Raw genomic sequence first — 22,691 nt, forward strand, 5'->3', positions numbered from 1 at the left:
TGAAATTAGTTCCTATTTCTTCTTAATGTGCCTTCGCTTGAGATTTTACACATACATTCACAAACACACTCATTCTTGCCTGAAACTCTTTATTGCAGGACGATGTCTTTGAGACACTGTGTGGTGCATCATATAAGTCTAGATTTATGGTTTTACAAAGGATATTTCCTTCATGTATTTATGGTTTAAGCTAGTGGGAGGGATCAAGATTCACTTGTCACAACCGGTGAGAACTCAGGTGCTGTGGACCCACAGCAGGTGGCTGAGCCAGGACCAAGAATGGGAGGAGCCCACTGGCCCTGTGCTCAGTGGGGAACCAGCAGAGCATACCTTGGAAGTGTGTTTCTGATGTTGGTATATAAAGTTCTAGCAGGTTCTTTTACCCTGTGAAATGCAGTGCTTGCCCCACACACTGGTCTGGGCTCACTGTGGAAGTGCTTTCGTCTGCGTGCACCCACGCTCAGCCCTTGGTCCCCCAAACACACGCTCATTTGTGTGTCCAGGCAGCAGCCTTTGCACATGTGAAAGAAACCACTGCGTTTGTGAAAGTGAAGGCTGAGTTATCAGAGCTGTAGCAGGACAAGACCCTCGCAGTCCTAGAGTTAAGAAATTGGACCAGAGGCAAACTGTGAACAGAACTTTGAGAGAAAAGAGAAGGTGGAGGGAGGGCTGTGGCTTCCCTGGTCACAGCCCCAAGGACGTCTCTGGAAGCAGCACCAGTTCTGAAGGGGGAGTGGAAGAGCGGCCATCCTCAATCAGGGTCCGAGTCGGGGTCTGAGGAGAGCTGCCCCTCCATGGTCTGGCACATGGCATCTTGCAGGGATGTCAGGTGACCCCGAGGACTCATCCCCATGGGCTGGATGACTCTGTGCCTGTGGGGGAATTGTGTGGTGGGGCTGGGTCCTGCTCATCCCCGACTGCCACCTGCTGCTCCTTTTGACAGGGAAGCCTGGGTAGGAACTTGTATCCCTCAGGCCTGAATCCTCACTACTACCTGGTGGCTCTGAGACCTTAGGCAGTTTCTTAGTTTCTCTGGGCCTCAGTGTGCATCATCTGTAAGATGGACATGACACTGATTGCGATCTAACCCTTCCCTGGGGGTCTTCCTCCAGGACAGGCAATTTCAAGCATGGGTAATGCAACCTTGCTGGAACCCTGCACCCTCCTCTGACTCCAGCTCCCAGGGCTCACAAGACAGGACACATGTCCATCCTCCTTTCTACTGGCTGTGGGCCCCGCCTTGCCACACCACGCACCTTGAGAGCTTGTCAAACATGTTCACCAGCTTCATGGCCTCATGCTCCTTCTGTTCCTCCGTCATGCCCTCCATGGGGTTTGGTGGCTTTTCCTCCACCCTCCCGGTCACTGGGTTTATGCTGCTTCCCAGAGGAGGGGGGTGGGGTATCATTAGTGACTCTCCAGGACAGAAGGGGCTGCCAGGGGCTGGTGGGGCCCCACATCTTCCTGCTTGGGCCTGGACTGGCAAGAAACTCACTCTCCTGGGGGCAGGGAGAGGTGAGGCAATTGCAGGAAGAGACCTCCCTCCAGCATCAGCAGTTAACCAGCCCCTATCCCTGGACCGCCTGGTCCCTGGACTGCTCAGCCCCTTCAGCCTCTGTGTTCTCAACAAAACATCCGACGTCAGGACACATGTCATGTAGGAACAAGTGCCTGATTCCCAAAGGTCTTCTGCATTTGTCATCCTGTCCTGCCCACCCCATGGGTCCAGATGGTGTGGTAACAGGGATGGGGGCAGACTGAGGGAGCCTGAGGACATGGGGGCACACACCTGGCCTTGGCTTCCTTGTACTCATCTGTGTCCGTGTCCTCGTCCTCCGAGTACTGGCCCTCAGGCCGGCCCCCAGCCATGAGGCCCCTGGCAGCCAGGAGGCCGGCGGCGTTCCCATAGCCGGTGTACTTGATGAACCGGGGCACTGAGGGCCAGGGCAGAGATCAGCGTGCGAATGTGGCCAGAGAGGGGCAGGCTCGGGGCTGGGCCCCCTACTCACCGCTCTCCGAGCACAGAACAAACAGGAACTCGGCTGCCACCCTCTTCACGTCGGTGTCCAGGTGTGTCATGAGGCGAACAAGCTTGTTCCGTAGCAGTTCCCCGACCTCAGGCCGGGTCCTCACATCCCGCAGTGGGGGCAGCACCTGGGGAGGCAGCATCCCTCAGCCTGGACTGGAGTGGCCAGGGTCTGTGAGCAGGGCTCAGCCCCAGTCCCCCAGCCCTGTACCTGGGCCTTCAGGAATTTCCTGGCGGGGCGGTGCATGCGGGCACACTCCGTCAGCACGCTGAGCACTGGGGCCACGCTTTCCTTCAGCCTGTGCGTCTGCAGGAGAGCCTCTGTCACCGGGGCCGTGCCCCATCTGACTGGAAGCCCAGGGGCTACATGAGCTCTAGGCTGTGCTGGCACGAGGCGCTTGGGAAGACGCCCTGCCGCAGGCAGTCAGCTGAGGGGCTGAGAACAGGCAGTGGGGGTCTGTGAGCTTCAAGAGGGATGGGGACGGAACCTAAGTCAGGAAGCCACTTGCGTGCTCTGTGATGGGGCAAATAACTGCTTTGCGTCCAGCTTCCTCATCTGTAACCAGGGTTGTCAGAAAACCCAGCCTTTTACAGCTCTTAGCACACCACTGGCACATAAAGTGTTCTTAGAAAACAGCAGCCAAAAACACAAGAACAAAATCCCTACTCTGTGGGCTTCATGGACCCAGAGAGGCGGGAGCTCCTGTCCCTCCCCAGCCTCCCCCCACTTACCCTCCCTGCAGCCCAACGCCAGCTGCAGCAGTGGCAGGGACAGATGGTCATGGCCTGTGCGTCCAGCGCCAGGTGTGTGACCTAGCTCACAGCACACTGGGGTAACATGGATCCCAAGGGGTCTGCTGAGTCTTGGTCTATTGCGTTCTTTAGCCTGCATTACGTCTGCAAGCTCCCAGAGGGACTGGTCAGACCCCCGGATGGCCAACATCCCATGGTACAGTTGCAGGAATCAGGCAGCTCCTGGCTCAAGGTTCCTGTGGGTCCCCTCAGGGATGCCAAGAGATAGCTGATGCTCGTCACCAAGGGCTGCCTCTGCTCAGAAACACTAAAAGTCTAAGGTCATAAGCAGGCAGTAGGGCTTCTCAGGACCGCCAAGAAGGATCCACAAAAAAAACTAAAAAGCAGATGCTGAAAACTTGTTTCCTGGGAGTAACCAGCAGAAGTAAACCTTCAAGTGCGTGTGTGGGAAGGTCCATGTGCTTCTTAGGGAGGAGTCTGGCTTCCCACCTGGCTGGACCACAGAGCAGCTGGAGGAATCACCCAAATCACACTGCTGAGCTGATCTCCACTTACTAGCATGGATGGCACAAAAGCAGTGACTGCAGCTATTGGGAAAGCCAGAGTCACTAGAAAGCCCACACAGCAAGACCCACTGCCCACCTGGTGCAGACGCTTCTCCAAGAAGCTGAGGAGGACACAAATCACATCCATGTTCACTCCCAGGAACTCCAGGGAGCCTTCGTGCGGCTCCAGGGTCAGGAGGACGTCCAGACACTTGAGGGGCAAGTTCCCCAGCAGGTTTACTGTGTGGCTAGAGACAGATGTTGCGGGGGGGGGGGGGGGGGGGGGCTTGGTAAATCGAATCCCCCAGCACAGGTACAACCCTTGGTACCCCCTGCTGGGGCCACACATGATGTGAGCCAATGTCCAGGAGCCTAAGGAGCAGCACTAGGGGCCAGAGTTGAGAAGAGGACTGATCTCAGGGGCACTCCTGCTCAGTGGCATGGGTCCCTGAGGAGGGGGCACTATTTTGCAGATGCCTCACCTGTGACCCTCTGTCTGGGCTGAAGCACCATAGATGACCTCTGGAAAACCAGGACCTGCCCCCAGGCACAGGTCACTGAGAACAGGAGTGAGTACCCACATTGCTCTGTAGAAACCACACCCTCCACTGCCACTACCTAAGGTCCAGCGACATGTTCCTGTTCCCAGACTCAGGGTTCTCCGGTCCTGGCCCCATAGTCTAAGTGATGGGGCTCTTTGGAAACACACTGGTGTCTAGCACCACGCAGACGGATTGAAGACTCTCTAAGGTGAAGCCTGATCCACAACCAGAGCTGGGAACCATTGTCTAGACACGTGAGCACACTTCCCTCCCAGCACAACAGGCCCCACCCTCACCCGTGGAACTCTTCTGTGCGGTCTCCAGCAGCAGTGACCATCACACAGTGCCGCAGGAGGGTTGCCAGGTGCCGGTAAAGGGCAGCATCTTCCTGACCAAAGAATAAGAAGTTCCTGTGAGAGAGAGCCCCACTCATCCTCCTACTGCGAGCTGAGGTTCCACTGTCTGCTCCACTGCAGGACGGGGTGCACTAGTCACACATCTCCCCTGCTACACACCTGGCTTCTTGGCCTCTCCTACACGACCCAAAAAGTACTCTCCTGATTAAGAACGTCAACGGACCTTGGAACAAAGTCACGCTCTGTGCTCTGCCCCATGCTCACAGCCACAGGACTGGGAATCTCTTACAGCCTCCCCATGCACCAGACAGCACTCCTGCCAGGCTGCAAAAGCCAAATGTGCTCTCCACCTCCCTCAGAAGCCTCTCCTGGGGCCCCTACCCAGGTGTCTCCCTGCTTCCTCCAACAGGCTGAGAGCTCCTCCTGTCCTCTCTCAGAAACTTGAAGGTACACAGCAGGGAGGCACAGCCAGGAAATGTCCAAGCTGTTAAGCCCCACCCTCGGGTTCAAATCAGCCCTCACCTCGTCCACCTCTCTCTTGATGGAGTCGAAGGTAATGTTGAAGAGCACTTTAAGGATCTCCATGGCCCGCTCAGTCTCCTGGGGAGGAAGGAGCTCAGGGGGGCTCTCTTCAGAGCTCATTCCCAGGGTCAGCTCCAGCGCATCAGTCAGCAAGCGCACTCCCTGCAGCTCCTGAAACAGCTGCTGGCGCACGTCGGTGCGAAGCGCAGTTAGCAAGAAGAGGAGACGCAAGTCAAAGAACTGGACGTCGTGCGGGAAGCTGCTCTCGCGGTAGAGCCCCACGCGCTCTGCGAGCCTCACCACCAGGCGGGCCTCCGCCGCCAGCACCTGTGCCACCGGGCTGCTGAGCACAAGATTGCACAGGCACTTGAGAGACTCGAGGACAACGTCCATGTCCAGGGGCTCGGGGACCGATCCCCCGGAGGCGGAGATGCCAGCACAGTAGGCAAGAGCCTGCAGGCTCTGGCGGCTGATGAACGGGTCCAGGCAGCTGCGGTCCCTGGACAGGATGCGGATGCTCTGCAGCCAGGTGACGCGACGGGACGGTGGCAAACCCTGCTCCAAGACCGAGGCCAGTAGCTCCGCCAGTCTCTGTGGGCGGGGAGGAGAGAGGCTCCACCAGGCCCCTTGACCCGGCCCTGCCCCCTTCCCTGCGGTCAGCACCCACCTTCCTGTCCTCCTGCTGGGCGTCATCAAACGTGAAGCTCTGGGAGTTCTGTAGGGAGACCCGGGGCTCAGGGGCCGCAGGTCCGCACGAGCAGGTCCCGGGCTCCGAGACAAGGCCCGAGGCTGCAGCGCCGCTCCGAACAGACGGCGGCCCGCACACTTGCCCCCTGCAGCGCGCCCGACTCCCCTAAGGCTCTTCGCAGGCTCGGCGCCGCTCCCCGCCGCTCCCTTCCGCCCTCGGCCCCGCCGCACTCACGCTCAGGTCCTCCGGTCGCGCCCACCCACCACACCGCCGCCTTGCACGCCCCACGGCCAGTGCTCCGCTCACCTCCCGGTTGTACGCGCGCAGAGCCTCCATAACCACGTCCTCCTCCCCCGTTTGGACGGCGTCCGCCACCGCCCGGGGCTCCATCGCGTCCCCGGGAGCTGGCGCCGGGAAGGCGGGAGCGACCTCACTCCGCGGCTCGGGGCCCGAGTTCGCCCGCCTCGCCCCGCCCCGGTTCGGCGCGCGGGGGTGGCTGGGACACGCCTGCGCGGCGCCGCGGGGGCGGGGCCTGGGCTGCGCGCGCCTTAAGGTGGAACAGCCCGCTGGAACCAGAAGGTTTTGCCGCCCAGGCTTCAAGATCCGACTCTGTGATCGTCCGACCTCAGATGCCGAGACGCCCTTGAGCCGAACAGTGACCCTCCGCTTCTCGCCCCGGCCCCCCCCCCCCCCCCGCGCTCCTCTTGTTGCTCAGAAGGAACAGGATGTCGCGTAAAGCCGAGGTGGGACGGGCTTTGCAGCCCCGCACCACTTGGCTTGTTAAACGGGTGTTTGAGTGCCTGCTGCACGCGAGGCGCTGTGATGTTGGCGGACAGGACCCGCAGGCCCCTCCCTCCGTGGAGCGTCTGTCCCAGAGGCGAGGACGGACCCGGACAAACGGACACACGGGACGATTTTAGGCAGGCACCGTGCTGTGAGCGGAAAAGGAGAGGCTGGCGGCTGCAGAGGGATCTGAGGACGTGCGGACGGGAGAGGGCCTGGAGGATCTGGGGAGGGCATCAGGCACAGGCGCGAATATCCGTGGGGGCTGAGAGCAGGGTTTAGGGTTAGGAGGAAGGCAGAGCCCGGCCGTGCGCGGCGGCCTCCTCGCTGGGAACTCGGACCCACGGCCGGCCTGGAAGAGCAGAGATGATCGAAGTCGCCATTCCAGCGGGTCGTCGGGAGGACTGAGTGACACAGCAGATGCCCCACTGCGGTGGCGGCGACAGAAGCACGGTTCTCCTGCCCTGCCTAGCGCGCCGGGCCCTCGGGCAGCGCCCCGACCGCTGCCCCGGCCCTGCGCCCCCTGCGCTTCCTCTCCAGGGGCTTCCCTGGCGTCCCCTGCGCGCTCGCTCGTCGCGGGCACGAGCTCCGCTGGGGCCTCGGGGGCGGCTTTGCGTCGCGACCCTGCCCCGTCTCTCGGCCGGGAAAGGGCCCGTGAGCTCCTCCCAGTTAGGACCTGACACCGCCCTCGAGGGCGTGGCTGCGACAGCGTCTCTCGAAGCTGCAACTGGCGTTAAAAAACCTAACGCCCAAGCGGCCCGAGTCGGGCGGCGGAACAAACGTCAGGCCACTTCCGTGCCCACCGCGTCGCCTGGGCGCCCTGCGCCGGAGCCTCGGACGGAAGGGGCGGGCCTGAGCCGGAAGTTTCTTTCCCGCGGCTGCGCCACGTCCGAGGAGGTTGGAGCCAAGCCGGCACGATGGCGGACTGGGCGCGGGGTGAGCGCGGGAGAGCAGACCCGGGTCCTGCGGGCCCCGCCCAGCCGCGCCGTGGAGGGGTCGCGGGGCCCTGCGTCTGCTCCGCGAAGCTGCGGGGTCTGCGTGCCCGGAGCCCGTACCGCTCCGCCCGTGCCAGGTGGTTCTGCCCGGGCCTCGGCCGGCCGCCTGGGCCCGGAGGCCGCCCCTAGGAGGGAGGCTGTGTGTGGTGGGAGGGCCCAAGAAGGCCTCGTGGCGCCCGGGCCCTGGGCACCCCCTTTGCCCTTGGGAGCCCCGTCCTCGTCTGCCTGTCTCACCGGCCTGTCGTGACCGTTGAGGAATTAACGTGAAGTGGTTGGTAGGACGCTGACACCCCTTCCTGTGGGGTCTGTGCACATCGGTAGTTCTAGAGCTGCGCCCCCGTTAGATGGGTCCTATTGAGGCATCTGGCCGGGGGCACATTTGCACTCTGAACTTGGGGGAGGCGGTTCTCACCCACCTGCTGTGACAGCAGTTCCGTACCACCTGGCACAGCCCTAGTCATGGGCCAGGTCTCGGCAAGCACGGTGACCCGGCTGTCGTACTAGGACCTGTGTGGGATGCAGAGGCAGCAGGCCTAGGCCCTGCCCTCGGGATCGACCTCAGCGTCCCCAGTTTTGGGTGTTGGGGAGCTGTGCTCGGTTGTTTCTTCCGTGGTTACTTGTCACCTTTTGAGGACCGAATTCGCAGGTCATCCCTGCAGGCCACCACTCACAGTCTTTTCTTGATTTGTGCCAGAGTTTACTGTTTTTTTCTGAGAAAGGCCTCATGTACACTGGTGGTGACATCTGTGGAGAGATGGTACAGGTTCTGTGACAGAGTATCAGAAAATGCCAGTTGGGCTGAACTCTAGGGCTGTACATCTTGGGGGTGCCCATCCGTCCTGGCCATGTACCCAGGGCATGTGCTCATGTGATGGGTGCCCACGCACACTTGTCTACGCAGGCGGTCTCGTGTGTGAAGTCCTTGTACCGGACCCTCGGTTGGGGCTGGACTTGTTCATCAGACCCAAGTGGGCTCAGTCCCCCCAGACGTCCAAGTCAGCCATATGGGACCGTAGTGAGAGCCTTGAGGCCACAAAGGGCTGTCATGCAGGGATGAAGGGCGGTGCCTGTGGGTGGATGCACTCCTCAGTCTCCCTCTCTCTGCAGCTCAGAGCCCTGGCGCTGTGGAGGAGATCCTAGACCGGGAGAACAAGCGGATGGCTGACAGCTTGGCCTCCAAGGTTACCAGACTCAAATCGGTCAGTGGGGGTCCTCCCGTTTCACCTCCACCTGGCACCCTGGAGCAGGGATCAGAGGGAGGGTCTAGGCCTGGAAGGGTTTCACGTAGTTCTCATCTTCCTTGTCCCATCCGTGGCAGCACTCACCTGTGTGAGGCCCAGGTGACACTTGGACCTCCTGACCTCTGCTGGCGGCACTGTGTTTGGCAGAGTAGTTGGCAGGGTCTGCTGGTCTTATAGGGGGTCAGGTACCATCCTGTGTGTCTTCCCTGGCCTGACTCTGACCCCTCTGTCCTGACCAGCTGGCCCTGGACATCGATCGGGATGCAGAGGACCAGAACCGGTACCTGGATGGCATGGTAAGGGTCTGTGGTATGTGTGAATATTTTCGTCACCTTTGCCCCACTTCGCCTGCTATACAGGCCCCCATGTCTCCTGCAGCATCTTCACGTGGGTCTTGGAGGCTGCACTCATGTGATGGTGCTGGGATTCCTCCCTCAGGACACGGATTTCACAAGCATGACGAGCCTGCTCACGGGGAGTGTGAAGCGCTTTTCCATGATGGCGCGGTCTGGGCGAGACAACCGGAAGCTCCTATGCGGTGTGGCTGTGGGACTGATCGTGGCCTTCTTCATCCTCTCCTACTTTCTGTCAAGGGCAAGGACGTGAGCCAGTGAGAGCTGCCTTCTGTGGGTGCACGGGGCAACCAGCGTCTTACCCTGCCTGATGTCTTGGGCTCCAGAGGACCTTCCTACAAAATACTCCTTTGAAACGATGATCGTGGCTTAGGAATCTTCTTCCTTGTGGCTGGGAGCCCATGGCTGCTTCTGACCCAGTGAGCTCATGTTGGTTGGTCCCAGGTGTGCAAGAGGCCCTTTCCTTTGGGGAAACCAAAGTTCAGCCCCCTCTGCCAGCCCAGGTGTTAGAGGTGCCAGCAGAGCCAGGACTGAGCAGAGCAGCTAGGGATCTTGGATGTGGCCACCTGTGGCCAGCAGCCCTTCCCCCGCCCCTCAGGACTGACGTCTCCAGGCTCCTCTGTCCCATGCTAGTTTGGGTAAGGCCATGTCTGGTATCTGAGGTGCCTGGAGCTGATACAGGAAGAGGGTGTGGTTGTGAACCTCAAATCAGCACTGTTTTCTCTGACCAGGTCTCAGACCAGAGGTGGCAGTGACTCCTGACCAGGGATCCTGAGCATGGGTAGACCAGTGGGAGTTGAGAGTCCTGTACTGGGTCTCTGTGCCTGCTCTCCAGTCCCATAGCTGAAGCCCGACCCTCGGGGAAGTTTAGGGGCTTGCGGATGAAGGAGTGGGCTGCAGTCTTGGCTGAAGGCGCTGGGCCCCGATCCTTCTGGATCTTGTGGCCATGTATCCAGGAGCAGACACTCGCATTTTCTCAGGATGCAAGGTCTTCCCAGCACCACAGATGTATTTTCGGAGACAAGATGTCTAGAAATAGGCCCATTTGGCATTTCAGAGTCAGGAAGGGTATGGGGGTCCTTCTGTGTTTCTAGACAGGAGGCTTCCCTGTAAGGATTCTCTTCATAGGACCCGTAGGTCACTTCTTTAGGATCACTAGGCAATTTCCCTTCCCCTAAGTCCAGCGCTTCCTCCCATAGCAAATCTCCCCTTGCTATGAGGGAGCTCTGAGCAACCCCCTCCTCCCCAGCCTCTGCAGACTGCCCTCCTTGCCCACCTCTTCCTGGGCCTTCACTACCCGCTTTGTCAGCCCCATGCTCGCACCAACCGAACCACAAGTCCAGCTGGACCAGTGGCCTCTTCTCACCCCACAGTGAGATCCCAGCAGCTTTGTTTTCACATGAAAACACTTGTAAGAAATGAGTTATCGCCTCTGTGTTGTTCCTTGTCCTTGTTCTTATTTTCTGCCTTCCCAGTCACTCCCTTATTTCCCAATCATTATTGGCTCACTGTTCACGCACCCACGTGGTCACACCTTGTGTGGTCACACATATTGACCACGTGTCAGCCACAGCCTGGTACCTGTCAGCTCCTGACGCCCCTTTGCTTTGGTCTCCATCCCCGGGCACCTTGCCTCCTGGTGCCGCTGCTGCTCCTGTCCTCCTCCTTTCCCCTTCCTCTCCCACTTCCCTCCAGCAGCCCAGCCTCTCACCACAGCACTCTTCTCCGTGCCATCACACCTGGCTGGGCCCTTCAGCCTCCTGGAGGAGGAGGATCCCACCTTCTTGCTTCCAGGTGCTCTGTTCTGATCACCCCACTCCTTCAGGTGTTCTTTTCCAATTACCGCACCCCTCCTCCAGGTGTTCTGGTCGCCCCACTTCTCCAGGTGTTCTGTTATGATCACCCCACTTCTCCAGGTGTTCTGATCACCCCACCCCTCCAGGTGTTCTTTTCTGATCGCCCCACTCCTCTAGGCGCTCTGTTCTGAGGGCCCCACTCCAGTGTGCTCGATTCTCACCCAGTGAGATCGATCTTCCTGCCTCCATGTCTCGGGCTTGACTGCTTCCCCCTCCCGACATTCCTTCACAGGTTCTCGTGGTCCTTCCTCACTCCCCAGCGTCACTGTCACCATGGCTTTGGATTAGCCTTCTGCTCATCTCATCACACCTGTCGTGGGGACCTGCCCCCTGGTCACCAAGCTTGATAGCCACTGCCTGCACAGTGTCTGCATCCAGTGTTGCCACAGGCCTGCAGACACACTTGAACCCACGCTCTGCATCCCCTGCCTTTCCTGGGCCTGAGGTCTAACCTTACCTCCTGAGAGCTTGGCTCAGCCACGGGAAGTCCGTCACACCCGAGGATGCCGTTGCTGTGCTGTGTCCGCTCGTCTTGCCAGTGCAGACTCGGAAGTTAGATTTTGTGTTTCAGGGTGACCTTGGAAAGTGCTTTTTGCTGCTCTCTTGAGACCTCCGTTTTCACCTCAGGTCTCTTGTCTCTGCCTCCCCACTTCCATCTCCTTGGCTTCCTGCAGCCCTGCCAGTTCTTGGGGTCTGGGGTTTAGTTCCTTTCAGGTTTGCTTTTTGTTTCTCATTCTCGTTTTGGGATGAATTCTACGGAGGGGGCGTGGCAGCCCTGCTGCCACTGTGGCAGAGCAGGGTTTCCTGTGGGGTCTTTGCCTCCCTCTGTTCGGCCCTGTGCCCTCAGCCCCTCATCTTGTGGATCACTAGGGTTTGCTGACATTGATCCCGATACTGGGACAACAAAGAAGGACCTGGGTCCCCAGTCTGTGCCAAGTGGGAACAGATTGCCCGGTCCTGTCCCATAATTCAAGAACAAGGCATTTAACACTAAAGGTTGGAATAAACAGCTTCATGACAAAGTACACTAGTCTTTGGTGTCCTTGTTTCCCTGCTGGCTTGAGAGAGTTTTGTCTGGAACTGACTATGGTCGACAGACTGGCTGTGGGCATTGACTGTCTAGACCCTCCTTCCTTCCCCGTCTCCGGTTCACCGGGGTCCCTGCACCCCTCCTCATTTGTCCCCTTGGGAGGGTGGTCACATGCTTGCCCTTTCCTACTGGTCAACCTTTCTCTGCCCAAGTTTCAGTCACTCAAGTGGGGCTGATGATGACGTTATCTCTTAAGGATGAAATGGATAAGCGTGAGGTGCTTAGAGCAGTGGCCTGGCAGGGTCACAGCAGAGTGAGGGTCAGGAGCTGTATTGTGCTTTGTACAGCTACAGCCGACTGTCCCACAGGGGTGACGGACAGGGACAGCTGCCCTGAGGTCCATAGTGACCTCTCCCCAAGGTGGAGTGAAACCCAGAGGTCTGGCCTTGGACTCTGCAGCCTCTTGGAATGCCTTTCCAGGTACAGCTCAGACACCACCTTCCCTGCCCGTGTCCTCCCATGCTTCCTGTGTTACCTTTGATGTGTGACAGGTAACCTTAAAACTTAGCCACAGGGGCTGGCCCCATGGCGCAGCGGTTAAGTTCACACATTCTGCTTCTCGGCGGCCCGGGGTTCACCGGTTTGGATCCCAGGTGCGGACATGGCACCGCTTGGCAAAAGCCATGCTGTGGTAGGCGTCTCACGTGTAAAGTAGAGGAAGATGGGCATGGATGTTAGCTCAGGGCCAGTCTTCCTCAGCAAAAAGAGGATTGGCAGTAGTCAGCTCAGGGCTAATCTTCCTCAAAAAAAAGAAAAAACTTAGCCACATAACATTACAGTAACAATTTATGTCCCAAAGTTACTGTGCTCAGAGTTTGTGACAGGCAGAGCAGGGACTGATGTCTCTGCTCTAGGATATCAGCGCCCAGTTGTGAGGCGGGTGCTGCCATTGCCCAAAGGCTCGCTCACGTCTGCAGTTCCTGCTGGTGTGAGCTGAGGGCCCAGCTGGACTGACTACCTGGCCGTTGCACGTGGCCTTGCTGTGTGTCGAGCTTCCTCACCATGCGGTGGCTGGTGCTGGAGGTGTGCAAAGGGGGCATACCCATGCAGAAGCTGTTTCCTTTGTATGTTAATGTGGCCTGGCCCCAGAAGTCACGCAGCATCACTGTTCAGGACGGTCACAGGACTCAAGGGACACACAGCACGTGTCTCCGATGGGGAGAGTCATGCAGGGAGGAGAGCACATGGGAGTGACGGATGCAGGTGTGATCATCTTCGGGGTGTACAACAAAACTTGGAGGGCAGGGCTCAAGGCAGAGGGAATCAGGAGAGCAGGCTGGGCAGGGCCTGACACTCTGGAGCCCTCCCCTCTCTGTATTCATACCCCAGGGCCTCGAAGCCAGGATGGGACCCGACGGGGCTGGCACTGCAGCCCATGGGGGCCCTGTTCTGGAAAAGCATGACCCTTCCCCCTAGGACAAACCCATTGCTAATGGATTCTGTGATTTATTAAGTATCTGGGCACATCAGGAAACAAGATTAGCAAAGGAGAAAGTTGCATAGAAAAAATAACTGGTTACAATTGTCCAACAAGCGTGCTCTGTCCTGCAGGGCCAAGCTGGCTGCAGCCCAGCTGGTGGAGGAGGCCCAAGCCTGTGGCCCAGGGAGTCTTGTGGGAATGTGATATACAGAGGCTCAGGAGGCGGGCTGGGGTGGGGTCCAAGGCTATTCCACGTCCACGACCAGGGGTGTCATGTAGTCAGAATGTTTGATGCCAAAGGTGACAATGGGGGCGCAGGGCTTGGTCACTGTCACCTGGGAAAGCAGAGGCTATGAGAGGAACTGGCAACCTTGCCCACACCTGCAGGCTCTGCCCTCACTGGGGCTGGAGCTGGGGCTGCTGACGGTGACCTTGCTGTACCAGCACAAAGGCCACACTGCCAGTTTTGAACTCAGAGTCTGGCATGTGGTGAGCACTCAGCAGCATTAACTGTCCCTACTGTCTGGTGATGCAGAGACTGCCAGCTGGAGAAAAGGGTCAGGTACCAGAAAGGCACAGCATTCTGAGGGTGCATGGCTGCTGTGACCCATGCAGGCTCACAGGCCCATCCTCCACCATCCCCCTGGGCCATTCCCTCCTCCCAACCCCCCGGGCTGTGCCCTGTAACCCAACCCCCCAGTGCCATGACCCCAAAGTCAACCCCCCTGGGCTGTGCCCTCTGGTGGTGGCCATGTCACCCCCACTCCCCACTGCACCCCTCTGGGCTGTGCCCTTCGCAGACCTTCTCTGGGCTGTGGGCTCCTGGTCCTGGCTTGAGAGTCTTGTCCCCTGGGGGCACCACTCGGGCAGCCATGGTGTACTGTGGAGCCTTGAACTTAGTCACCTGCACATCGGTCTGCTGGTAGGCTGCAGGACCTGGGGTCTGGGAGGGAAAAGAGGCTCAGAGAGGCTCGGCCTGCCAGGGCATGTGACCCCAGAAGGCAGGGGGCCAGCGTCGGACAGTGGGGGTCAGTCACTGTGCGTTTGTGTGTTGGGCCCCTTCCATCTCCAGTCAGCAGTCACACCCAGTGCTGTGGGACCCCTTCCCCATGTGAGACATCACCACCCTCCTTCAGCCTTGCCATGGCGATAACGCCCAAGTATGCGCCAGCCCCAGGCTCCTCCCTTCTGTGAGTGTGCTTGAGACAGGCCCTTCCTGGCTGGGAGGCTGTCCTGGACTTGAGGCTTGTGTGCTGGGCTGGGCCAGTAAGGTCGTGATGCTGTGATGCCACCTTGCCAGTCTCCCAGGCTGCGCAAGCTCTGGGCCACACATCCCCCCAGGGCCTTTGCATCAGCTGTTTCTGCAGGCAGCTAGGACCTTCCCCTCCAGTATCCCACAGCTGCTTCTCTTCATCTGCTTCCTGCGTGTCCCTCTCTAAGACTGCTCCTCGCCCTCCAAGCAGCGCTCCCTAAACCCCTTTCCTGCTCAGCCCTCCTCAGCACTGTCACTGTCTCCCTGCCAGGCCTTGGCCTCTGTGTCCTGTCCTTTGTCAGCCCCCCTCAGCACTGGAGGGGGCAGAGGTAGTGCCCAGGCACCCAGAGGATGAAGAGCTGAGGGGCTTTAGGAGGGTGGGGTTAGGCTGGTTGGGTCCTGCGTTCTGGGAGAGGGGGTCAGCTGAGCCATCTCTCCCGGGGATAAGCAGTGGTCGGCCCTGGCTCTGCCCTTGCCTTATGCAGGTCGTCGCTGAAGCTGCCCAGCTTGCTGCGGCCCTTGATGGAGAAGGAGGGCTGGGAGACCTTGCCGACAGTGTGGGGCCCCATCACCATGGGCAGCATGTAGGCGGCAGGGCCTGCAGGGTGCATGGGCACTGAGTCTCAGGCTGGACAGGGTCCCGTGTCCAGAACCTCCACCAGCTCCTTCCCTGGGACTTTCCAGCTCCAGGAGACTAGCCATTAGGTTGCTCACCCCCACCTGCCCCACTTGCCCCACCTGGGATCCCCGACCCAGTTGGCGGTGGGCTGTGGGGGCTGCTGCGGACCTGGAGTGCTGTCCACTCGGAAGGTCTTGGTCCGGGCAGAAATGGAGTGGCTGGGCGCTGAGTCAAACACATACTTGGTAGATTTCTCTGGGAAGTAGTCACCTAGGGGAGGAAAGGAGTGGAGAAGGTGCTGGGAGGGCAAGGACCATCCATGCAGGTGCCTGGCTCTGGGGCTCAAGGAGGACCCCCCAACATTGCAGGCATGGGGCCTCCAGGCCCCAACATGGATGGTGACTGAGATTGGTCAGGGCGTGTCCAGGATGGAAAGGCTGGCTGCGGGAATGCGGGAGACAGAGGCCACTTTTGAGGAGGGAGAGTGGGGTCTGATGTGGACCTGGTACAGGGACTCAGGCCAAGAAAAGCCCAGGATAGACCTGGGCTCAAGGGCCTCCGAGGCTGCTTTACAGTCAGCAGCTCCCAGGCCTCATGGTATCTCCCTCAAGGAGAAAGCTGGGACAGGAGGACGAGGATGGGTGTGCTCCCTCACACCCTTGCCTCACCAGGACATGCAGTGGCTACTGGCTGGGCTGGGCTGGGCCAAGGTCACTCACCAGGGCCGGGGGTCAGTGTGGTCTTGGTGCGGTAGCGCCCCAGGATGGAGTAGGCAGGGCCAAGGTCCTTTCCAGTCCTCAGTATCTTGGGGTTCACACTGTAGCGAGGCCCAGGGGAGCAGTTCTCTGCCAGGAGCATGGGGGCCCCTCGGAAGCTGTAGGCTGGTGCACGAAGCTTGGTGGGTGTGTGCTTCACGAAGCCTGTGGGGAAGGGGCTTTGAATACCCTGGAGCCAGACCCCACCCTTCTCCCCACCCTATTGACTCCAGAACACTTGATGGGCTGGGAGTCAGGGATGAGCGGCAGACCCGACCAGGCCCACCTCAGACCCTCCCCAGGCCCCACCAGGCCCTCCCCAGTCCCACCTCAGACCTGGCTCCTGCCCCTCGCCCAGCTCCCTCCCGCACTCACTGGTGCTTACCCGTGGTAGGTGGAATCAAGTACTTGGGTCCAGGGCTGCTGTAGAGGGCCATGATGGGCCCCCGGGGGCGATGTGGCCTCCAGGTGCCCACCCATACCTCCTCTGCCATGGCTGGCTCTGTCCGTGGACGGGAGGGTGACCAGGTGCTGGAAAGCCCCAGCTGCCTCTCCCCGGTCCGTGCTTTTGCCCCCACTGACAGGCAGAATTGCAGGCCACAGCCTCCTCAGCAGGGTCTCAAGCTGGGGCCCAGGCTTAAGGGCAGTGGGAGCCTCTGCTTGGAATCGTGGTTCGCTATGCCTTCACCAACCCCCAAGAAGAGTGTCGGACCCTCGTGAACAAGCCCAGAAGAGCTGCCTCTTCAGGTCCTCACTGGCCACCCCTCTCTGGCTCTAAGGAGGTCTGGGCAGGTTCCTCTACTCAGAGGACCCCAGGCATGACTGGGTAAGGAGCAGCAGGCAAAGGTGCGGAGCTTCTTGGCTGAGGCTGTGCCATGCGGGGAGGGCTTCTCTAGAGGGTCCCTTACCTTCTCGTCCAGGAGCAACGCTCAGAGCAACCTACAGACCAAGCCTCAGAGGCGGTCCTGTTGCACCATCCTTGGTGCCAGGGTGTTCCCGAAAAAGGAGCATGGAGAGGAAGACCTCTCCTCCCAGGGGCTTCGAGAATTGGGGAGGGGTCCCGGCCTCTGAGCTCTAGAATGTGGCTTTGTGGGATGGTGGGTTCTAGATCACTGTCTGTGATGGAAACAATGGCCTCAGCCTGAGGGCCTCCCAGCCCTTCCAGGCACAGCTCTGATCCTAGGAGTGCTCTGCTCCTCGTGATAGTGGGCAGGACAGAGGCGCAGAGGGCAGGAAAAGGGACAGTGAGACCATGGGCCCAGAGCTGGGGTGGCCAAGGAGCAAAGGTGATGAGGGGCAGAGCTGAACCTACTCTGCCCTGCCTCCAGTGGAGACTACTGAGCTGGGGAAACTGAGGCACAGGAAGGCTCTGGCTGTTGGGGATTGTGGGATCCAGAGTGAGGGTAGAGTCTGTGCTGGTTGGGGGTGGGCGGGAGTTGGCGTGGCACTCCTATGGGACCTTTCTCAGACCCTGCTGTCCCACTGGCATTCTTGTGAGCAAGTGTCCTTCTCGACTTTGTCAGGGCTCCTCATGGGGCTCCGGCTCGGGTCTGCATCTCTCCAGGCAGACTCTTTCCTTGGGTGACTTTGGGGAGAGAGATTGCTCTCAACCCCCTGGACCCTTGCCATGTGGATATTGTGTGTATTTATTGTCTCGGAATGACAGCCTTTAGATGCAGAGCACTGGTCACCCAGCTGTCCCCCTAGCCCTGGCCACATCTTCTTTCTGAGGCTCTTTGCCCCTTTCTGCTCTGAACCCCTGGTCCTGCCTCCCACCACTGCCTCTGCAGACCTTCTCACGTCCACATGCCTCCCTGCGTCTGCACATCTGCCTTTCTGTCTGTCTCGTTCTGTGTACCTGCCTGCATGTCCTGTGTAAGGTTACTCATAGGTGCATGCTCTGCGCACATGACCCTGTGTATGCGTGTGCCTGTGGTTGTGTCCCTGACTGTGGGGAGAGACAGGAGCCAGAGCCTGAGCTGCAGGAGGCTTTATTGATTGGACAGTTTGGGAATAAATTTACATGTGATGAAGTGGTCATGGGGCAGCGTGGCCGTGGCTGCTTCTGTAGCTGGTCCTATGGCTGCCTGGAGCCTTGTCTGGGGTCTGCTAGGCGCCGTCCTCACTGCCCAGCACTTGCACCTGGAAGGCAGACACGTGTGGGCCAAGAAGGCTGGTGATCAGTAAGTAGAGAGTCACAGCTCCACCAGGCAAACAGGCCCCCCCAGCCTCTGGGGGGATGGTGGGCTCTGGCATATTGTGGCTGGTCCCCCTCTTGCCGCTGGGGAAGTGGTTTGTGTGCCCGTATGTTGCATTTGTGTGCACTTGTGTGCATGTGTGCTTTTGCATGTATGTGTGAGAAGGGGGAAGCCGAGGGCTGCTCTGTAGACAGTGAGGTCTCGGATGTCCATCTCTGCTGGCTGAGGCAGGCTGGGGTGTCTGTGGTGTGGTAGGCTGTGGGGGCCTGTGTTGGACAGGTGATCAGGGATGACAGCATTTGGTGGAGGGCCTGGGGAGCAGGGCTGTGGGTCCTGCTAGGGCTGCAGTCCTTTAGGGAATGGGGTGCCCCTGGCCACAGTACCAGCAGCTTGATCAGCTCCGCCTTGTGCTCAGGCTGAAGACCGTCTATGCAGGACTTGAGCTCCGTCAGTGCTGCCTTGGCATCTGCATTGACATCATACTTGCCAAGGGGCTCCTCGTAGAGCTCCTCTGGGGACCCCACCAGCAGTGTTTGCAGGAAGTCCATGAAAAATTCATTGTTGTCCTCTCCTGTGGCCAGCTCTGTAGCGTGGGGGTGAGATGACACCAGGACAAAAGGCTCCATTTCAATCCCAGCCCCAGACCTCCCAGTGCGCCACCCTCAGCGGCCCCAGCCCTTCCCTGTGAACCCACACACTGGCCCCAGCCCTTCCCTATCAGCCCACACCCCCCCCCCCAGGCGACCCCCACGATTCCCTCATCTCACCAGAGCCAGGCGTCCCCCACGATTCCTTCATCTCGCCAGAGCCAGGCGTCCCCCATGTTTCCCTCATCTCGCCCGCCCCAGGCATCCCCCAACGATTACCCTGCCTCACCCGCCCCAGATCTTCCTCCACAACATCCCCAAGTCCAGCTGCTGCAAACCCCTCCTACCGCCCCCACCTCAGCTGCCTCTCTCCACTCTGGGTCCCCTGGCATCACTGGGGAAGGAAAGTCCCCCTCTGATGTGGCAGGAATTTCCCTTCCCTCGAGGTTGCCTGGCCTGGGGCTTGGAGGGTTGGGGTGAGGCTGTTCTAGTCTGGGTTGGTGATGCTGGGCTTGATGGTGCCACTGCGGCAGAGGCTGGAGCTGGGCTGGGGTTGGGTCATTTGGGCTTGGTCTCGTGCTGAGGTGGGGCTGTGAGGGAACTGGGGTCGGCAGGGGTGCCAGGGCTGTTGGCCCCAGCCCGGTTCTGTACTGGAGGCAGGTGGGCACCTGGGAAGGTGGGCACGATTCACTGTGAGGGGCACAGTGTCTGGACTCCTAGCTCCCCGTTTCCCACCCATCCCCCATGCGGAGAGTGTGCTGGACACCGTCAGACTCACTGCAGGTGCAGAGCAAGGTGAGGGCCACCAGCAGGACGGTGCTGCTCCCCTTCATGGTCGACAGCGGTGCTTCCTCTGGAGCCACCTCGGCAGCTGTGGCTTTATTCCTCACAGGTGGCACCTGGCCCAGGGGCGGGCCGGACCTGCCCATCATGACCTGGCCAGTGAGAACACAGGTGGGGAGCCCAGGGTGTATCCTTATCCTTGGCCCCCTGGGGGTGCTAAGTAGCAACGGACTTGGGGTGCTTTGTGAGGGGTGGTGGGCAGATGGTTTTAGGGGGAGTGGACATAGGTGAGGGGGCCATGTCACTGAGAAGCTGGTCACTGAGGAAGGACGGTGGAGCTGGTGTCCTCTCACCATACCTGGCCTGAGGCTGAGAGTGACAGGCTCTGGGGTCGGGCCCAGGCCTTTCTTTTGGAGTGAGAATCCCCACTCTGCTCTGCTTGCCTTGTGGGTCAGCCTGGAGGGCTCCATGGGGGCAGAGGGGTAGGGACTTCCTGGGCCTGTGGATCTGGGTGGTGTGAGATGGGCCCAGGGTGACAGAAGGCCTGAAGTGGGCAGTCGCTCCCGGAGGATGAAAGGCAGGCCTGAGGGAGAGGAGGGGTGAGGGGCTGGACCAGCCCTGACTGTGGGGCATGAGGTGGGCTGTGGTTGGATACACAGCTCTTCTCTGTGGCCAGGCCGGGCCAGGGAGACCAGGATCTGGGGAGACAGTCCTATGTTATAATGGAGCAAGGAAGTGGGATACCTGGGCCCCCAGCCAGCCTGCCCCCAGAGCAGCCCTTCCCAGGTCCTGGAGTCCCCTCCCTTCCCACTGTGGGGCCTGGCCCTCTCCTCCTGTCCCCTGCTGCCACCTGGTGGCTGATGGCCTCCTGTGTACCCGGCCTGCTCATCTGCTCTGCAGGGTCCTCTAGGACCCAGGGGTTCAGCCCCTACCTAGCCTTGGGGGGACTCCTCATTCAGCACCGACTTGCACTTCCCTCAAACCACCAGACCACCCTTGTCTGGGTTGGTTACCACCGTGTCCCTTGTCACCCTGCCCCTCACTTGCCTCCCCTCGCCCCTGAGTCTGTCACAGACCCCCTTGTCCTATGCCCTCCTGAACACACAGAGCTTCTCACCCACTCCAGCACCTGTTTTTTTTTTTTAAAGATTTTATTTTTTCCTTTTTCTCCCCAAAGCCCCCTAGTACATAGTTGTATATTCTTTGTTGTGGGTCGTTCTAGTTGTGGCATGTGGGACACTACCTCAGCGTGGTTTGATGAGCAATGCTATGTCCGTGCCCAGGATTCGAACCAACGAAACACTGGGCCGCCTGCAGCGGAGCTCGCGAACTTAACCACTCGGCCACGGGGCCAGCCCCTCCAGCACCTGTTTGTAACGAGTATTCTGGAATCCCCTTTGCTAACGTGAAATGAAATCCATAGATAATATAAGCTACTAATACACAGAATTCCAAGAACATAGGAGAAATAACAAGTAATGAGGTCATCTGTAGCAAAACAATGTGGCCGCCTGAGCGAGACATGCCCGGGGCAAATTGGAGTCCCCAGGGTTCTGTCTCACTGGGGCGGCTGTCCCACCGCCTGCGCCTTTGCTTGGATGGGCCCAGTGCCTGCTCTCACTCGGTGGTTCTCTGGTGCTTGTTGCAGCACCTGGGCCCATGCTTAAAAGTGATGACCCCTCGGCTTTACCATGGCCCAGACCTGTGGAAGCAGGGTCCCTGTGGTGGGGCCTGGACATCTGTCATTCTGAATCCCACCAGATGGTTCTGGTGGACGGGGCTGGCTCTGATGGACTGTCTGCCAGCATTTACTCCCTTCCTCTCCACGCCCTCCCACCCCTGCAGCATTCAGGTTGTAGTTTTTCCTTAAACCCCTGGAAGCATGTGCCACTAGATGTGGCTCCTGCAGCCCTTCCCAGGCACAGCTACAGAATCTCCAACATCTCTCACAATTGCTGAGGATTGGAGCATCTAGATTCTGCCTTGCTCTGCTCACTACTCCAGTTGCCATTCTTGGTGACTTCGCTGTGTGCGTAGCTACTCCATCTAACCCTCATTCCCCTGGCCTCCACACACTTCAGTCAGCCACTGTCGGGGCTATTTGCTAGTCTCAACAATGCCAATAACTGTGCTCCCTTCTAACTTTCCACTTCAGGTGCCCCTTCTTCTGACCATCTCCTCTGTCCTTCAGCTCGCTGCCTCTGGTGCCCAGCAGTTACCCTGACAGGTCATCCCAGTCTGCACAGACTTCCCATCCCCCTGGGCTGGGTTTGCTGTATCATTGTTACGACCACTCCCTTGTTCACTCCCTCTGCCGTCTCCCCACACTGGACAACCCTCCTCTTCCTCTCCCCCACCCGCCAGCTCAGCAGGGTGTGCCCACTTCAATCAGGACCTCAGGGGCTGGTCCTTACTGACTTCCAGATTCCCAGAGTGGTGTCCTCACATCCTTCGAGGTGGCTGCTTGTCACACTGCCTGTCCTGTCACCTTGCCCCTGCCTTGGCTCTTGTTTTGCTGAGAAAGTGAAGTCTTCAGAAGTAACCTGCCACCTGCCTGCATTTCCTGGCATGTAAGGCATGTTTTGCACATTGTGGGAGAGGACCCTCCTCTGCTCACCAGCTGAGCCCTCCGTCCCTGCTCCCCAGGTGGGGTCTTCACCTCTGGCTGCGATATCAGGTTTCTGTCTCCAGGCATCATTCTTATCAGCAGAGACTCTTCTACAACATCGTCTGTCCTTAAGCAAAAACAGAACCAAAGCCTTTCCCTTCCTACTGGGCCCGGACGCCCCTGTGCCACAGAGGACTGACTCCACTCGCCTGGCTTCGGACCCAGCAGGCTCCCGGACTCTGTTCTCAGGTTGGGTTTAGCTAACAGAGAAAGGTAAATAGATTCTGCATCTATTTACTTTCTATGCTTGTATCTTCTTTTGATAAAAAATTACAACAAAAACGTTCTATTAAAAAGAACTCCATTCTATTGATTCATAAGATGTATGGTTATAATTTTCATAGAAGTGCAAATATCAAGATCATGTTTGTTAAGTTATGAAGTTCATCATCATGGGGTGGGGGTAGGTTAGGATTAGAGTCTACAGATTTGTGAGGCTCTCTTTTTTTGTTCCTATTATTTGTCTGTCTTGTTTTAATGTTCTTTTTTATTCTGTGCTTCATTTGAAAAGTTTTGATTACTGTATTTTTTTAAGATTACTAATGTCTTTCTCCTGAAATGACTAATCTTTTATCAATCAGTTTGAGTGCATTTAGAATTTCAGATACAGTGTTGTTCTTCTCTATGTGTTCTGTTTGGATCGTTTGAAAATCTATGCC

The 22,691-nt window shown here is 58.8% G+C and overlaps 4 protein-coding genes across 7 annotated transcripts; 1 reads left to right on the forward strand and 3 right to left on the reverse strand.

The window, feature by feature from the left end:
* Nucleotides 1-72: 72 nt before the first annotated feature.
* RIC8A (RIC8 guanine nucleotide exchange factor A) lies at nt 73-5,986 on the reverse strand. Of its 2 annotated transcripts, none has more exons than XM_014861064.3 (10): nt 5,739-5,986; nt 5,412-5,459; nt 4,745-5,335; nt 4,163-4,254; nt 3,422-3,572; nt 2,238-2,333; nt 2,010-2,154; nt 1,790-1,934; nt 1,257-1,376; nt 73-872 (listed from the first exon to the last, which is right to left on the reverse strand). In XM_014861064.3, the coding sequence occupies exons 1-10, from the start codon at nt 5,820-5,822 to the stop codon at nt 752-754; spliced, it is 1,593 nt and encodes a 530-aa protein (XP_014716550.1). In that variant the 5' UTR covers nt 5,823-5,986; the 3' UTR covers nt 73-751. The 2 variants fall into 2 exon arrangements, with proteins under 2 accessions (XP_014716550.1, XP_070344667.1); XM_070488566.1 differs by having other exon boundaries at nt 5,412-5,577; nt 5,739-5,951.
* An 857-nt stretch (nt 5,987-6,843) lies between these two features.
* Nucleotides 6,844-11,685, forward strand: BET1L (Bet1 golgi vesicular membrane trafficking protein like). 2 transcript variants are annotated; one of them, XR_006515361.2, is made up of 5 exons: nt 6,844-7,151; nt 8,318-8,409; nt 8,691-8,747; nt 8,890-9,248; nt 10,893-11,685. XR_006515361.2 is itself a non-coding variant. In XM_044750449.2 (4 exons), exons 1-4 carry the CDS (start codon nt 7,133-7,135, stop codon nt 9,055-9,057), a joined length of 336 nt encoding a protein of 111 aa, XP_044606384.2. In that variant the 5' UTR covers nt 6,844-7,132; the 3' UTR covers nt 9,058-11,685. The 2 variants fall into 2 exon arrangements, 1 of the variants encoding a protein (XP_044606384.2); XM_044750449.2 differs by having other exon boundaries at nt 8,890-11,685.
* A 1,730-nt stretch (nt 11,686-13,415) lies between these two features.
* Nucleotides 13,416-16,290, reverse strand: CIMAP1A (ciliary microtubule associated protein 1A). Of its 2 annotated transcripts, XM_014861032.3 has the most exons (6): nt 16,182-16,290; nt 15,761-15,961; nt 15,210-15,311; nt 14,899-15,020; nt 13,973-14,113; nt 13,416-13,505 (listed from the first exon to the last, which is right to left on the reverse strand). In XM_014861032.3, exons 1-6 carry the CDS (start codon nt 16,288-16,290, stop codon nt 13,416-13,418), a joined length of 765 nt encoding a protein of 254 aa, XP_014716518.1. The 2 variants fall into 2 exon arrangements, with proteins under 2 accessions (XP_014716518.1, XP_070343370.1); XM_070487269.1 differs by lacking the exon at nt 13,973-14,113.
* A 1,482-nt stretch (nt 16,291-17,772) lies between these two features.
* On the reverse strand, nt 17,773-19,444 carry SCGB1C1 (secretoglobin family 1C member 1). Its single transcript, XM_044750272.2, has 3 exons — nt 19,360-19,444; nt 18,378-18,577; nt 17,773-17,938 (listed from the first exon to the last, which is right to left on the reverse strand). The coding sequence occupies exons 1-3, from the start codon at nt 19,412-19,414 to the stop codon at nt 17,906-17,908; spliced, it is 288 nt and encodes a 95-aa protein (XP_044606207.2). The 5' UTR covers nt 19,415-19,444; the 3' UTR covers nt 17,773-17,905.
* Nucleotides 19,445-22,691: the final 3,247 nt, after the last annotated feature.

This window comes from Equus asinus, chromosome 17, assembly GCF_041296235.1.
Source record: "Equus asinus isolate D_3611 breed Donkey chromosome 17, EquAss-T2T_v2, whole genome shotgun sequence".
Classification (NCBI taxonomy): domain Eukaryota; kingdom Metazoa; phylum Chordata; class Mammalia; order Perissodactyla; family Equidae; genus Equus; species Equus asinus.